The sequence below is a fragment of the Glycine soja genome, chromosome 13 (genome assembly GCF_004193775.1).
Source record: "Glycine soja cultivar W05 chromosome 13, ASM419377v2, whole genome shotgun sequence".
In the NCBI taxonomy this organism is placed as follows: domain Eukaryota; kingdom Viridiplantae; phylum Streptophyta; class Magnoliopsida; order Fabales; family Fabaceae; genus Glycine; species Glycine soja.
The window spans coordinates 14,234,580-14,250,526 of record NC_041014.1 but is presented as its reverse complement, the minus strand read 5'-3'; the positions used below and the strand labels follow the sequence as shown (position 1 = coordinate 14,250,526).

The 15,947-nt window shown below is 30.7% G+C and overlaps 1 protein-coding gene across 2 annotated transcripts; it reads right to left on the bottom strand.

The window, feature by feature from the left end:
• Positions 1 to 4,704: 4,704 nt before the first annotated feature.
• LOC114382048 (transcription factor CYCLOIDEA-like) lies at positions 4,705 to 7,210 on the bottom strand. Of its 2 annotated transcripts, XM_028341282.1 has the most exons (3): positions 5,581 to 7,210; positions 5,405 to 5,471; positions 4,705 to 5,320 (listed from the first exon to the last, which is right to left on the bottom strand). In XM_028341282.1, the coding sequence occupies exons 1-2, from the start codon at positions 6,788 to 6,790 to the stop codon at positions 5,422 to 5,424; spliced, it is 1,260 nt and encodes a 419-aa protein (XP_028197083.1). In that variant the 5' UTR covers positions 6,791 to 7,210; the 3' UTR covers positions 4,705 to 5,320; positions 5,405 to 5,421. The 2 variants fall into 2 exon arrangements, with proteins under 2 accessions (XP_028197083.1, XP_028197082.1); XM_028341281.1 differs by having other exon boundaries at positions 4,706 to 5,471.
• Positions 7,211 to 15,947: the final 8,737 nt, after the last annotated feature.

Sequence of the window (15,947 nt, the reverse complement as noted above, 5' to 3'; positions counted from 1 at the left end):
AGAGATTAATCTCTTAAACATAGTTAAGTACTAAAGCCATGAGTCATTTTAATAGTATTTCTTTTAATACATTGCACTTTCATGGGTTCTTTTTCCCAAAAATATAGATAGATTATAGTTAAGAAGTAAAAAATACCCATTAGTGATCAACTGACTAATTACTGGTGAATCTTTTATATTCTATAATTAAAAATTTAAATAAAACTTTAGATAAATTTAATTTTAATTATATAATTTTTGTGTTGATATTTATGTAAACTAAATAAATTTTTTGGTGCCCCCAATAAAAATGAGACTATGGGTGATCATCCATCTCAATCGTGCTCAAGGTCTCCATTGGATGTGGTGATATTTATGTAAACAATGTTAGAGCATGTTTGGAATCAAATTTGAAACACAATTCAACACTTTTTTCATGTCCAAAATCCAAACAATACGAAAGCTACTTTCCCCCAATAAAAAAAAATTGTAAGCTACCTTAAGCTGCTTGAAGTGGATGCATTTTTTCAGGTTTGTAACAAGTTTCCAAACACACTATATTGGTGATGATGAGATTTTCAACAACTTTTGAAGAATAATTGATATTATTAAGAAATTATAAGTTTTAGTTAGTGCAATGATATAGATATTAGTTAATATGTGGTTTATGAACAATAAAATTATTAACAAAAAGAATAATAAAATGTTAAGGTGCTTTAAATAATATAGTATAAACTTAAATTTGTTTTTCGTCTTTTAATTTAAGTTATTATTATTTTTTCTTAAAATTAAATTTGTTTTCTCCAATCCCTTAATTGTGAAAAATGTTTTTGTAGTCCTTTTTGAGATAAAAAATTTACCGCAAATAATGCATTCTAATTGCAAAAAATCCATTGGGAGAAACTAAAGGGAGTATTTTTTTTATTTTTTTTGAAATTCATCAAGGAATTGAAAGAAACAAATTTAAATTAAGAAAAACAACAATAATAATCCAAATTTTAGAAAGCAAAACATATTTACGTCTAAAATATAATATTTAAACTTAAGAATAGATTGAAAACCTAACCTTGTCTTTGGACGGAGGATTTGAAAATGTTTAGAAAATTTAAATACACAACATTTTAATTACCTTGATTTAAATTCTTTTTATTTTGTAAATATTTTGTTTGGATGGAATAATTTAATTTATTGTATTTTAATTTCCTTGTTTGGATAAAGTAATTCAATTTCAATGAAATTCAAATTTTTATTTTTAAATATTTATTTTAAAAAAAAGTGTTGATAACATCTCTCGCCACAGCCCCTTCTAAACCAATATCAACTGCGGTGTTGTTTCTCCCACTTCATCCCCCAATGCTGCAACCGCAACCCCTCCCGTTTCATCTCCCACAGTAGCATCTCCTCCGTCTAAAGCTGCTGCTTCAACTCCAACAACCACTCCTCTGGTGGCCACACCTCCCGCGACCACTCCTCCTGCTGTGACACCTGTGAGCTCGCCACCAGTGCCAGTTTCAGTGAGTTTTCCACCAGCACCTGTTCTAGTGAACTCTCCCCCTGCACTGGCATCGACAACTCTGGCACTCGTGGTAGCACCCAACGTTGAGGTTCCCGCTCCCAAGTCAAAGAAGAAGACGAAGAAGAGTAAGAAGCACACTGCACCAGCACCGTTGCCGGCATTGCTTGGTCCACTCGCTCCTCTGGTAGGAGCTCCAAGATCAAGTCAGGACTCGTCATCTCCTAAAAAAATGGTGTGGAAGAGAAAACGAAGGGGCCTATGATACGGTGTGAGAGAAAAAAAGTTCAAATTCTTATCATTATGGTGAAATTTCAATTCCTATCATTTTAGTCTATTAAAATTCTTTTAAAAAATGATGTCATTTTAAATTTTTTGAAATCTTATATCCAAACAAGTAAATTATGATAAGAGTATTTTAAATTCACTAAAAAAATGAATTGTCTTGTCTAAATACCCCATCTAAACACAGGGTAATGGATTTCTTCATTGTCTAGACAAATAAATCGACAGCGACTGAAGGAGCAAAGAGGGCCAAAAGAAGTTAATGAAGAAAGGGATAGAGAAAAAGGTTAGTTTGCTTAAATAGCCGTATACTGCAAGCTGAAATAATATTATGCATATTCAAGTAGGACCGTTTAATAAAGAATATGGTTTAAGAGAATCTCATCTTGTAAACCATACATATTCAAACAGATCCAGTTATAAATTTTATCGGTCTACAATTCAAGGTATATACAAGTAATTAATGAATTTCCACCTTGGCATGAATTCTACCACATCAACTAACACAACTACGTAGCAATTCTTATCCACTTATCTTCAAAGCTCCCAAATGTTAGTAGATCGGGGAGTCTACAATTTATGAACAAATTAAAACTAGAAAAGAAGAGAGGGAAATATGCTTTTTTTTCCAAATGAAATATATAATGACTCATTTATAAAGGAAATGGTTTATGGATTTATTTTTCGAGTACACCTATCTTACTACAATACCAAGTCTAGTAGATTCTTGTAAAATAATTTCAGAGGAAGAATATATATATATATATATATATATATATATAATCGAAGTTCCAGTAAATTGATCAGTTAAATCCCTTGGTATTGAAAGCAAGGTGAGAAGGAAAAAAATCTCTATCTAGATGGATATTGTTTACACTGTTAATTTTTTTCCTTCTGTTATTAATTAATTTTCCATCGTCTACCTTGTAAATTTGACTCTCTCTCCCTATTATATAATGATACTCGCCTACACACACGACCAGACTCCAAATTACAAAGCAGAAACAAATTAACTGAGTGCAGGCCATTTTAGAACTCCAGTGACATTTAGCAAAATATAGTTGGGACCAAATCACGTGTTTGAGTGTGTAATATTACTCGTGATTTATATCGTTCATCTATTTCAGCTTTTCATGAAAAGGAAAGCACTAAAAAAGAAAATAAAAGAAAAGTGATTTCATAATAAAAAATGATTGAACCTAACTAGGCTGCACATTATGGAAATGCTTCTCCACCAAAATATAATCGTAGAGAAACTTGGACAAGGTAAAAATTGTTTTTGACTTATTTATTGTGAGAACAACACATTATCTTAATTATACAATCATATATAGCTATTCAAAATTAATTTCAATTTAATTTTAATTATTTGCTTATGATATGATCATGAATTGTGCTCCTATAGTAATTTGTGACAACCGTTACCAGTGGAAGATCTTCTCAATTATGCAGCTGCTCAAACTAAACAGTGATTTGGGACTGTCTGTAGAGCTTGTTTTATGATCATTATTCCATCATATCTGGTTGTCCGAAATCTGTGATGGCATATGCCATTGATACTGGGAGAAAATTTTCCATGTATGCAATTATATAGATTAGATCATTGTAAACTTGTGGAAAAGAAAGTTTCCATATATGAACATTAATCCTATAATTCAAGAATTACAGTCTAAGACAGATGAATTTCTTCAAGTTGTTGCATCAATCTCTACATCTGAATTAGTTTTGTTAATCCTAGGCCAAGTCTTCTTGAAAGATATTTTAAAATCACAAAAATCGTAGATGCATAGAGTTTCAAAAAATCCTCATCACCACACGAGTGGCTAATATCTTTTAAGCAAAAGTAAATAATGAAAAGAAAACAAAATTTCAGCCCCACCATGTTGTGAGGCTTGCATAAATGAGACTCTTTATTTTATGCACCAGTTTGTACAAGTAGAAAATAATCAACATAACATAAAAATTAGGAAAGTCAGGCAGAAATCATATCAATTAAAGTATATAAAGCCTATCTGACATCCCAGACAATGTCTTTTGCAACAATATTAATTAAATAGAAATGTGCAAGGACAGTACATCAGTATGAATCTTTACCATTTCATTTATTGAAGATAGCAAAACCTACAAAAAATTTAGAATTCAGATAAGAAAATATCAGAATAGAAAAAGGTTTTAATTCTTCTAAATCGCTTGAGAGCAAAAATCACTGTCAAGCCTTTTATACATGAACTCATGAGTGCTAATTGCAGCATTAATGCTATTATTTCTAGTTGAGATTGTTCATATACATTTAGCAATTCAGAAATTCAATTCAGTTTTAGGAAGAAAGAGATAATGTCATGCATTTGTTACACTTACACCAAGTGATCTGATATAAGCTGCAAAAGATGATTAAATGTAAGTTTCAACAAAAAATTCCATTGGTGTAAAATATCGATCACCCTTTCTTGTACTCATAATTGTTGCTAATTTTTTTTTGTGAATTCTCATTGTGGCTATCTAAAATAGCATATAGATGGCCATTTTCTGCCATGATAGTTTAAGCATCTTAGATCTCAAATGGTCAATAATTGTTTTCCAAGAACTTCACAAAAGAGATGAAGATCTTCTCTTTAAACTTGTCTAATGAGAAAACACGTACGAAATTATTCACTAAAAGCATGAGAAAGCTAAAAATCCAAATACCTAACTGCTTGATATGCATGCTGTATCAAATAGATATAAACCTGAAGTGATGATTCTTCATTCTGTCTAGGCATTAAAATAATTAATAATACATCACACCAAACCATCATACCATAATGAGATAACAAGAAGAATCAGATTATCGTAATTTCAAACAGCTTTTGGAAAAAAAAAAAAGAAGAAAAAAAGGAAATGATAGAGAGAAAGTAAATCAAACTGTCAAAGATACAAAAATAACTCCACCATTAATTAGTTGTCAGAATTTCTCTAGGATTTTGACAATCTTGTATGATGTCAAATTTTAATTAACGTGGTTAGCTTCTGTTCTTCCGTATTTAAGTTGAATTTGATCGATCTATATATGTAATCTCTTTATACTAAGAAAACCAGTATATTTATGAGTTGTCTTGTATTTCCAGTTTATTGATTGATAATGTAAATAAGCAGGTACAAATAGAAGCCGAAAGACCTTGAGATTTCTTCTGTACCATCATGCACCTCCTCTTGCAACAAAGCATATAACTTCTTGAAATGCTTTTAATAACCAAGGAATATAAAAATATTAGCCACTGTTGAAAAATATTAACCAAATATATAAATATTTAAAATCTGCTAGAAGGAACAGTTTCTTGATAACTTATATATAATTGGCATTATGCAATGCCAACCACACTTTAAATATTGGTCAGAAACCAATACAAGCAGCAGCAACCTTTCTGCCAACTGTCACACGCCATTGGCTGAGATGATGATGAGCAAAAGGTAGAAGAGGTACAAACATTGTGGAAAGGGAATATAGGACGAGTTTCTGGTGGAAAACACAGAAAGATGCCTCCATATGATTTCTTGGCCAACCAACTACAAGAGTTTCATTCGAATCAGATGATACTGAAAAAGAAAAAAAAAAAAAAAAAGAGAGAGAAGGGAAAAGCTAACACACACACACACTCTAGTGCAAATTAACGTGGATTGATGCACTCCTCCCAAGACTTTCCAAAGATTTGAAGCCCTGAAAATTGAAGACTTATAGAACTGTAAATATCATCAAAATAGCAGGTTTGAAAAAAAGCACTTAGCACTAGTATTATGTTCATGATACACACAACACATGCACATACCTGTGGATAGATTCATGCTAGCTATGGCACAGAAGTTGGAGCGACCAGTGGAACCATTAGCATCCCAATTCGGAGACAAATTGGAGAAGGGGTGGTACTCACTGTTGTTGTTGTTGAAGCTTGGTGGTTCCTTAGGCATCACAAGGTTTTGGTGATGATGATGATGATGATCAGAAGAGGACATCAAAGATGGTTTCAACTTTCTCTTGATCACAATTGATTCCTCAATAACGTTGAAGTCATCTCTAGGTGTTTCATTTCCCACAAGGTGGTGAGGGTGATGAGTAGGTGATGACCTTGATTGATGCATAATTTGAGTGTGGTTGTTTTCAATTGCAGGGCACTTTTTCTTCAAGTCTTGTAGCACCTTCCCTCCTGTGTTGTTGGTGTTAACATTGCACATAATAATCTTGTTACTAGTCCTTTCCCTTGCTCTTGCTCTTGCTTTCTCCCTTGACTCCTTCATCTTTGCAGGTTCCTTCTGTGTCCTCTTCAACTTCATCCTCTCCTTTGCAGCCATCAATGTTGTTGGTGACTTGTTATCACCTGAATCCAACCCTTGTTGTAGGTTGTGTGGAGTAGTAGCAGCAGCATCACAAGTGATGAGTTGTTGTTGTTTGTGCTTGATCTCAGAAACCACTTCACAGCCATCTTCACAATCAGATGAAGAAGAGAAGCTCTTGGCTCCTTCATCACTGTTGTTGTTGCTGTGCTTGCTCCTTGCAAGCTCCTTAATTGCTCTCTTGGACTTGTTGAAGAGCCACTCAAGGGTGTTGCTGGCTTTGTCAAACCCTAGCATGTCTTGAAGATCAAAGAACTTGCGAGCAATCTCAATGGACAACCTCACCCTTCGGTCCCTCAAGCCCTGAGAGGTGTAAATCTTGCTGTGCCTGTCTTTCTTAGGTGGCTTCTTTGTGAGAAAACAAGAAATGCCATACTGAGGAGCACCACCACCATTAGGGTCAGGTTTGGTCATTGCAGAACCACTGCCACCGCCACCACCACAGTTATGATCTGTGACTGGAAAATTGTTCAGTGCTTCTTGGATGCTTGAAGGGTTATGATGAGTTGGTATGTAAGGCACAGAAAGTGCATCATGAAGAAGAGTGTTGCTTGCAGAAGCATTCTCAAGGTTGAGAAAAGGAAAAGGAGGGTATGAAGAAGATGATGAAGGGAAGGAAGGGGAGGGGTTGGAACTGTAAGGAAACATTTGAAAATTTCTTTCTCTTTTCAATTAATGAATTTTGAGAGGGACAAAAGCCCTAGCTCTTTGAGGAAGTGTATGTCTATCTTCCTCTGAACAATGAACTGGTTTTGACCCTCAGTTCCCAACTTAATGGTCCAAAGTGATGCCCCAAGACACCCTTTAATATAAAGGGTTTCAGGAAAGGGAGAGAGATAGAGACTAGGGATAAATTATGCTAAGTGCTAACACTATAACCCACCATGAAGAAGGAAAAAAGAGTGTTTAGAGAAATGGAATTTCAATTAGGCCAATGATGGAACTTGGATTTGCTTTGTGTGCATAGTCTATTGTTATGTTGTGAATGGATTATCTGCTGGATCAGGTTCGTTGCCAGTGGGGGAAGAGAGAGAAAGAAAGAGAGAGTGAGAGTGAGAGTGAGAGTGAGAATGCACAGTAATAGTTTAAGTAAACAGAGGACAAGACACACATAATTTGTGGGTTTTTTGCCTCATTATGTGGAAGCAACGTAAGCAGAGCAGGGTCAAATCATTCAACTTTTGAACCCGTTAATATTGTGTGAGGGTATGTGTGTTTTCCAGTTATTGTCTCTGGTGGCGTTAGGGTTAGGGTTCTACTTAGCCCTCACAGAATTTGAAGGAATGACGGGGTTAAAAAGTAGGTCTACGTAATCCATGATATGTTAATTGCAAATTATACTTGCTAAATTTATGAGGAAGTAAAATGAGGTGGTGAAAATTTATCCCATTCTGCTGTAGAAATTGACTAGGGAAAAATGGGTTTTTTCTATTATGAGGCTTCAACTTTTTAACCCAAGGGTCATGTAGTAAAAGGTAGGTGGAAGTGAAACGGTGGAAATGCTGTTGACTGTTTCTTCTGCACCAAAAGTTTTGATACTCTACGACGAGGAAGGTAAGATATCATACCTATAACAATAACAACACTTCCCTTGTCAATATTAATATAAATATTCTACTCTCAATAATCATTTTTGAAAAAAATCAAACTTCATATTTTAAGAATTTAATTTTCATCAATTAATTAAAAATATTATAGATATAACTTTTAAAATAATATTATAAAAATCAACTATCTTAACCTATGATTGGTAACATTAACCCTTTACATTTTTCGGAATATTGAAATTCAATCCCTGTTTTAATCCTTAAGAATATAATTAATAAGTTTAACATGACCAATCTTTGTGGGTCACCCTTAAAGTATTTATCTAAATCTATGGACAAACAATGAATGCTATTTTCTTGCCTGTTCAAACAGTGAACAATCTTAATTCAAACTGTGGCACGGATAATTTTTTTTTATTAATAAAGGGTTTTATACTAAATTTCAAAATTTATGAAAGTACTACCGACTGAGCAAAAAAGACAAATTGGTAATTACAAACATTAGGGTTCTTTGGAGTGACCCGTACCACCTACTGTCATTTTCAGCCCGGAAAACTCATCCAATCTCTGACACCATTGCCGTGTGTTGCAGTTTTGGTGAGTGGGGGTCGTCCCTGCTAGCTCTCTTATCAGTTTGTGTATTCAGTAAACCTGTAGTTGGTGTTTACATAGAGTCATGGGTTGCTTCTTGGTCATCTTTCATAACCTAAGCTATTTGGATTCGTTTTGTACCACACAACCTGGGAAAAGAAACTATATATTATAAACAATAGTACGATTGGAGAATCTGCACTTGGATCTGAATTCCAGTACTTTTTGCTTAGGTAATTCGTTTTGTGATGATAAACCTGTTGTTAATTTTTATAAGAGAGGGATTTGCTTATATTATAATGCTATTGATTGGTCTCTACTTTTTCCTTTCAATTCACATAGGACTCAACGGAAAGGACAACCAAACCTAACTAGCTTAATAAAAAGGACATGTAACTGTCTCTTGACCTCTTACTTTAACCTGCCCTTTGTAGTAATCTAGTAATCACAATTCACAATTCACCATACAAAATGAAAGATCAAGGGGAATATGTTACATGCAAAAATGTTAGCAATACATTTTTAGATAGTTTTTTTTTGGATACTTAAATAGTATATTTTTATAAACATACTTTATTATTGTATAAAATTCTCTCTCTATATAAATTATAATAGGTTTAACAATAATCAGTTTTAGAAGTTCAGTAAAGGAGCTTTAAGGAGTTTTTTTTTTTTTTTCTAAAACAGGCGCGTCTTTAAGAGTTGCTAATTCTTATAATTCTCATTGAGACACTCCTTTCGGAGTTTAATATATTAATAATTTTTTCAAATATATTTGATAATCTTAATTAATTTGATATAACAACTGGCTCAAAAAGTTTCTTTCTTGATTATTTAAACCACTCTCATTTTATATTTATATTATATTTTATTTTCTTAATTTCTTTTATCTTTTAATTTATCATTTTCATGTTTATTTCTAAATTAAATTTAAATACATTTTTGTTAAAAAAAACTATGAAATAATTAAAAATAACATTGTCTCATCTTATAATATTTATTGTAAGTCTATAATAAAATTTATGTATTAAAATGTTTATTTATTATAAATTTATAATATAAAAATAAATATTTATCCTAGGGATTGTGGAGGCTAAAATACTATTTCTTAGAAATAAAAAAGAATGGTAAGTTTTACTTCTTATTTAGAGAGTCTCTGCATATAATTTTATAGTCTAAGATCAATTTTACAAACACTAGAGAGTGCATTATAAAAGATGTACACTACATGATGCATTTAATGCTCCTTATTTTTTTTATTATGTTATTGATATAAAGTATTTATTGAATTTGTCATTGACTAATCTTTGTTGAAGGAATTAACCGGTAAAATCCAATGAAGTCTCACTTTTTATTTAATGGGTCTTACATGATTTTATAGTCCTCAATATAATTTTAAAAAAATTATAGATAGTGCATTTTAACGAATGTATTGTAGCTTTTAATTTTTTTTTAGCCATGTTATAGATTCAAATATGAGACCTTACATAAAGTATTTAAGTCTGATTTCATTTGAGTCAATAACATGTTACTCCAACACTCCTCATGTTACATATTACTACATCTAGTCCTATATCCTATATAGGATACAAATGATCATACTCTCTCCATCCGTTCTCTTTTATAAGAAATAAAAGTTCAAATTTGTTTGTTCTCAAGTATAAGTAAGACTCAACTACTTTTGCCTCATTTAATAAGACTATGTTTAAAATATGTTTCATTTAATTTGAAGTTTGTTTTAACATCAAGTTCCAATAAATGTTAGTTTTGAAAAAATTTATTAATTGAGAATGACAAAATTTAATAGAGTTAATTAATTTTCTTAATAATTATGAAATTAGTTTTTTTTCCTAAAGAAGAGAATAGTTAGTGTATTTTTTTTGTCCTAATTACAGGAAACATATGACATTAATTACTAATTTTGTTTTATACCCTTAATTTATTGTGATCTTTATTAATGAGATGTCACCTATTTTGCATGAAAGTAGATGCATTTGAGTTATTAATAATATAACTCTTACTCATTGGTTGAAAAAAATATTCCCTTAAATTATGAGTAGTGTCATTATATTTAATCATCACTTAAACCAATTAATTTTATAGTTAATTTTGAAATATAATTTAAATTTATGATAATATTAACTAAATTTAACTACTTGATATGATTAATTATATATTTATTTCTTATATATAAAATATTAAACTGTAATTCATACGTTAATTAATTGAGGTACATAATAAGTCATTGCGCTTACCGGTAATGATAACATTTTAGAGAATTAATTGAGTTTAGTTAAAAAATATTGTTAGTGTTGCCTCAAAAAAAAAATGATAGTGTAAGAATTTTAATATTGTTAGCTAATTAGGTTAAATATAATTACTAAAATAATTAAAGTTTACTGGTGATACACTTATAATATTAATAGATTTGTTCATGTAAATAATTTTATATTATTTTCTAATCACAAATAATGGTTGACATGATTTTTAAGACAACTCTCTAAAAAGTAAATAAAGTTATTATAAATGATAGTTTCTGATTAGATGATAGTGTAAAATTATTTTAATTGTTAGTGTATAATTTGTTTTCAAATAATTATTAAATAAGTCAATAATTTTTTATTTATATATCTTATATATAATTAAATAACAATGTAAAAAAAGTTAAGTTCAATCAAGTTATAATTTCAAGAAATATTTAATGTCATTTTTAATTCATTATGTTTTATAATTATTTCGCTTTGATATATTAAATTTTAAATATTTTATGTTTTGAACATGTATCATTTTAATTTTTTTTTATCAATTTTTCTTCTGGAATGTTAGTATTCTATTAACATTTAAATTTTCAAATAATTAATTAAATATAGTGACTAATTAAATATAGTGACCACTAAAAATAAAATAAAAAATCAAAATGATACATTTTGAAAACATAAAAAATTAAAATAAAACTTTTAAATGTTTATATACCAAAACAAAATAACTATAAAATATAATAAACTAAAAGTCACCTTTCAGCCAAACTCCGTTGGATATAATTACCTACCATAGCTTTTAAGCCGTGATTATATCTCCTAAAATATTATCATTACAGATAAGATCCCCTGATCCTTACTATAAAAGGGACTTCTATCTTAGAAGAGGATTGTTCTCAAAGGTAAGCGAACACAGTCTGATCTATAGGGTCACTTTTAACTTAATTCTCCAAATATGTTTAAGAGCTAATATATAATTAGAGAAAACATTGATAGGAGCATTAAAAATTGTTCTCTAATTAAGCAAAATTGAAAATTTACCTTGGTAATCCGTAGAAAAAAGCTCGGTGTATGTTACCTAAATGAAACACTAAAGTGCATATACATACTACACTTATGCTTTGTTCCATATAATTTGCCTGGGATAACTTATTTTATTTTTTTCCTAACATTTATAACTTGATTCACAAAAGTGTCAAAATTAACTAAAAGTTTAACCTACCAAGTAATAAACATGTAGAGTTTAATCAGAAAAAAAATTGAAAAGAGTCTTATCTCTCACCAATGAAAGTTTTTTTAAGACCAAAGCAAAACCAATAATCACTTCAAAGATCTTATTGTATACCAAGTTGTTGGACCATGTGAAAGTCACTCAATCTCTTTAAATATAGTCTTTAATTTGAGTTTTATCGATATAAAAACATGTTGGTTGGAGAGATCCAATAAATGTGATCAATCAAATTCCTTGATGAAGGTTAGTCATTACTAAAGCCGATAAATATTCCACACTTGTAATGTAGTTATCCGAAACAAAAACAAATTGTATATTATTAGGGGAGTCCCTCCTTTAGATGGATGACCTAGGGAGCTTTTATAGTAGATGGTAATTTCAGCAACCTTGCTTTGGGAATCATTCTTTACATTGGGGCTTATTTTGTAATGCCTTAATTGTATTTTGTTTGCTCTTTTTAGTGTACTTTTGGTACTCAGCTCTATAATAAATTTCCTTATTCATAAAAAAGTAATATAAATTATTAGGTGTTTTATCATTGGATTTAAATCTGTTTAATTTTTCTATCTGGTAAATACTCGACTATATTCTAGTTATCCATTCCAGTAGATGTCCACAAATCGGTTTGGTTCAATTTTGTTAAATCAGTTTTGTGAAATGATTTTCTACAAGGCAGAACCAAACTAATTCAAAAAAACAAACTAAAAAGGGGATGAATCGGTAGACTTGATTAAGTTCAAAAACTGTATAAAAGGAACCAATTTTAGATGGATGAGTTAATGTGGTTACCAACTTCTGCTAGTTATATAAAATATACTTGATTTGAACCTGAAATGATAAACAAAAGAAAAAAGAGAAGCCAACAAATTGTCACATCACTGATAGAATGGATAGCATTTTGATTGGAATCCCTGCACAATTAGAGGAACAAACAAAGACCAGGCCAACATAGTTTCTCATTTTGTATCCAATAATGTACAAGATTTGTAAATCTGAAGTAGTGCAAAGAACCAGGACCAGGAGGCAGCTAGTCTATGAAGTTAAAACAGATGTCAGTTGGTGAACATCGCAATAGATCGACATGCCATGTTAGTGAAAGACCCGACTTAAGGTTTTATATTCCGGTCGCATTTATAATTTCACCACAATCTTCAATATTGCGAAAATTACAGATAAATACAGTTGATGCAACAGTAATTAGTAATTACCGACACATTACAATTGCAGTAATCCCTAAAATTTTAACCTTGCCGCCAAAATTACATTAAAAACCTCAGTTACAGCAAGTTCTTGCGGCAAGACATACAGCGGTAACTAGAGATCAAGTTTTGATGGCAAATTTTGATTAAATGTAGAGATCAAACAATGTCGACGTATTTTCCATTAGCATTTTAAAAAAAAAGTTATGAAGTTGAAGTCAACGGTTTCAAAACATCCAAGAGTTTTCGTTGATTTAATTTATCAATAGAATATATGTACGGAAACAAACCAATTATATCAGTTTTGGTTTTGGTTTACTAGGCTGCTAGATCATACTGAAGCAATGGACACCAATGACCAATGTCAGATAGAAATTTGCAATTTATAATGTTTTACATTTTACGTATATATATCTTGGACATAAGATTCTCTATATCTGGAATCCATGTTATTTCAACTAATTTAATTTGTCGAGTCATCCCGTTGAAGGTGTAGCATGGTGTCTGCTAATCTTTACGTCACACTTAAACAAATGTTATTAAAATTCTTTATGGTAAATTGTGAAATTTGAATGTGTATTATATAAGCATTGGTTAATTAGTAGTGTCTTGCTGCATAGACTACCTACTCAAGCAGGTCTACATTGGAGAGGAATTTAGTGGGTGTTTCATTTCATGTTTTAGAATTGATTATAAGTTTAAAATTGATTTTAACTAAATTTTTAATGTTTAGATAGAGAAAAATTCAGAATTAACATTAAGTCCAGAATTGATTTTGAATTAAATAATTTTGAGTAACTTTTACATTGGATCTAAAATTTTATACTAAATTTCACTATTAGTTTGATTTTACAATAAAAATATCAAAACATAAATCACATCACATCAAAATCAATTTTATCAATATGCATCCAAATACACACATAATCAAGGGCCTGCAGGAAGCTATATGTGTGTTTTTGTGTAATAGGTTAGCAGGAGATTGCAACCACCTCTTTTTCTCTTGCCGGATATGCACTTAAAGCATTGCAATCTGTATACACAGAGTCATGCGAACCAAGAAAAGAAAGAAGGGATGGATTTGTGTGGCATGTGGTGGTTTTGTCTATCTGATTAATGCAGACAGTGACATCTTTTAGAAAGGGTCATTTAATGTTATTCAGTTGTTAGACTTTCTTTTAAGATTAGATTCTGTATTGGTTCTTATATAAGGTGGGTGAATCTCATTTTCAATTTTTGACTGGTGTATTAATTATGTGAGTTGCTTCTTATCTTGATGTTAGTAGTTAGCATTTTATTTTGCTTTAAAATTAAATACGGGAATGTTTATTGATTTGGTTAACATTAAATGGGTTAAAGTACCCTATACTATAATATATACAGATAGAGGAGGGATCGAATAATTGTACCAATATAATTTTGATAATTATTATATAATTTTTATAACTTGATTTAGAATAGAATTTATATTAATCCAACCATTGAACTATATCTACATATTATTAAGATTGTTTGTGTTAAATTTTAGTAAAATTAAACAATAAAAAGGTAATCAAATGATTCATATTTTAGTATATTTTGAAATGTTTATATTACATCGATTTTAGTCTATATGAATGAGGTGATAAATGATTTTTTATTAATATGAAAATTTTCATATGTGATCTATATGAAAGAAACTTTTAATTCAACAATTAGTTTTAAGAAAATATTATTCAGTTAAAAATTATAGAATGATGCAATATTTGTAAAAGTTATATTAGTATAATTTTATCTCTCCTCATATATGTGTGTGTGTGTGTGTCTATATATATATATATATATTGTTAGACTAAAATTTTTAACTTGTATGTTACAAACTACAAAACAAAACATAGGTCATTAACAAAATGCAAAAAAAAAAAAACCAAATATCAAAATGTACCTCCAGTCATTGCCATGAAATAGCTGTCTTGTTTTGATTCTTCCAAGCTCTCACTCTCTCTCTATAGATGGTATATTAGACAAAATTAAAAGAGATGAGCTGAAGGACCAAATACATGTGCTATATATAGGCATTCTACTATTAAGAATGCATTTAGTAGTCATTACCACTCATTAGTGGTCATTACCACCCATTAGTAGTCATTCAGTATTTGGCTTCTCAATTCCAAAACTAATGGAGCATTTTATTTTCCAAAACGTATAGATCAAATTATTACATTCTTCCACTTAGTCCAAACGCTTTGACTTATTGATTAAAATAAGTTAATGCTCAATCTTTTTAAGAAATGAATATTGTTGGATTGAGTGGCCTTAGAATAATTAAGAAGGGGGTTGAATTAATTATTAATGTACATTGACTAATTAAAAACTTATCATTCTTAATGTTACTAGATTCAATTAGGCTTTACTACTAAGTTATGTAACTTAAACAAAAGTAAAGCGTAAAAGTAAAGTGCACAGTGGAAATAAAAAAGTGTAGGGAAGAAGAAGACAAACACAAGAATTTTATACTGGTTCGGCAACAACCCGTGCCTGCAACCAGTCCCCAAGCAACCACCGGTTCTTGAGATTTCTTTCGACCTTGTAAAATCCTTTACAAACAAAGATCCATAAGGGATGTACCCTCCCTTGTTCTCTTTGAACAACCAAATGGATGTACCCTCCACTTGAACTGATCCACAAGAGATGTACCCTCTCTTGTTCTCAGTTACAACAACCCAAGTAGATGTACCCTCTACTTGTACCACAAAGGATGTACCCTCCAATGTGTTAAGACAAAGAATTCTCAGGCGGTTAGTCTTTTCAATCTTTGTAAGGGGAAACAAAAGATATCTCAGGCGGTTAGTCCTTTGAAATCTTTTGTTTAAGGAAAAGAGAAGAATCAAGAGATTTCTCTTGGAAAGGGAGAAGGGAGACACAAAAGAATTCAGGTCGTTAGTCCTTTGTTCTTTTGGAAAAGGGAGAAGAGAGACACAAAAAGAATTTAGGCGATTA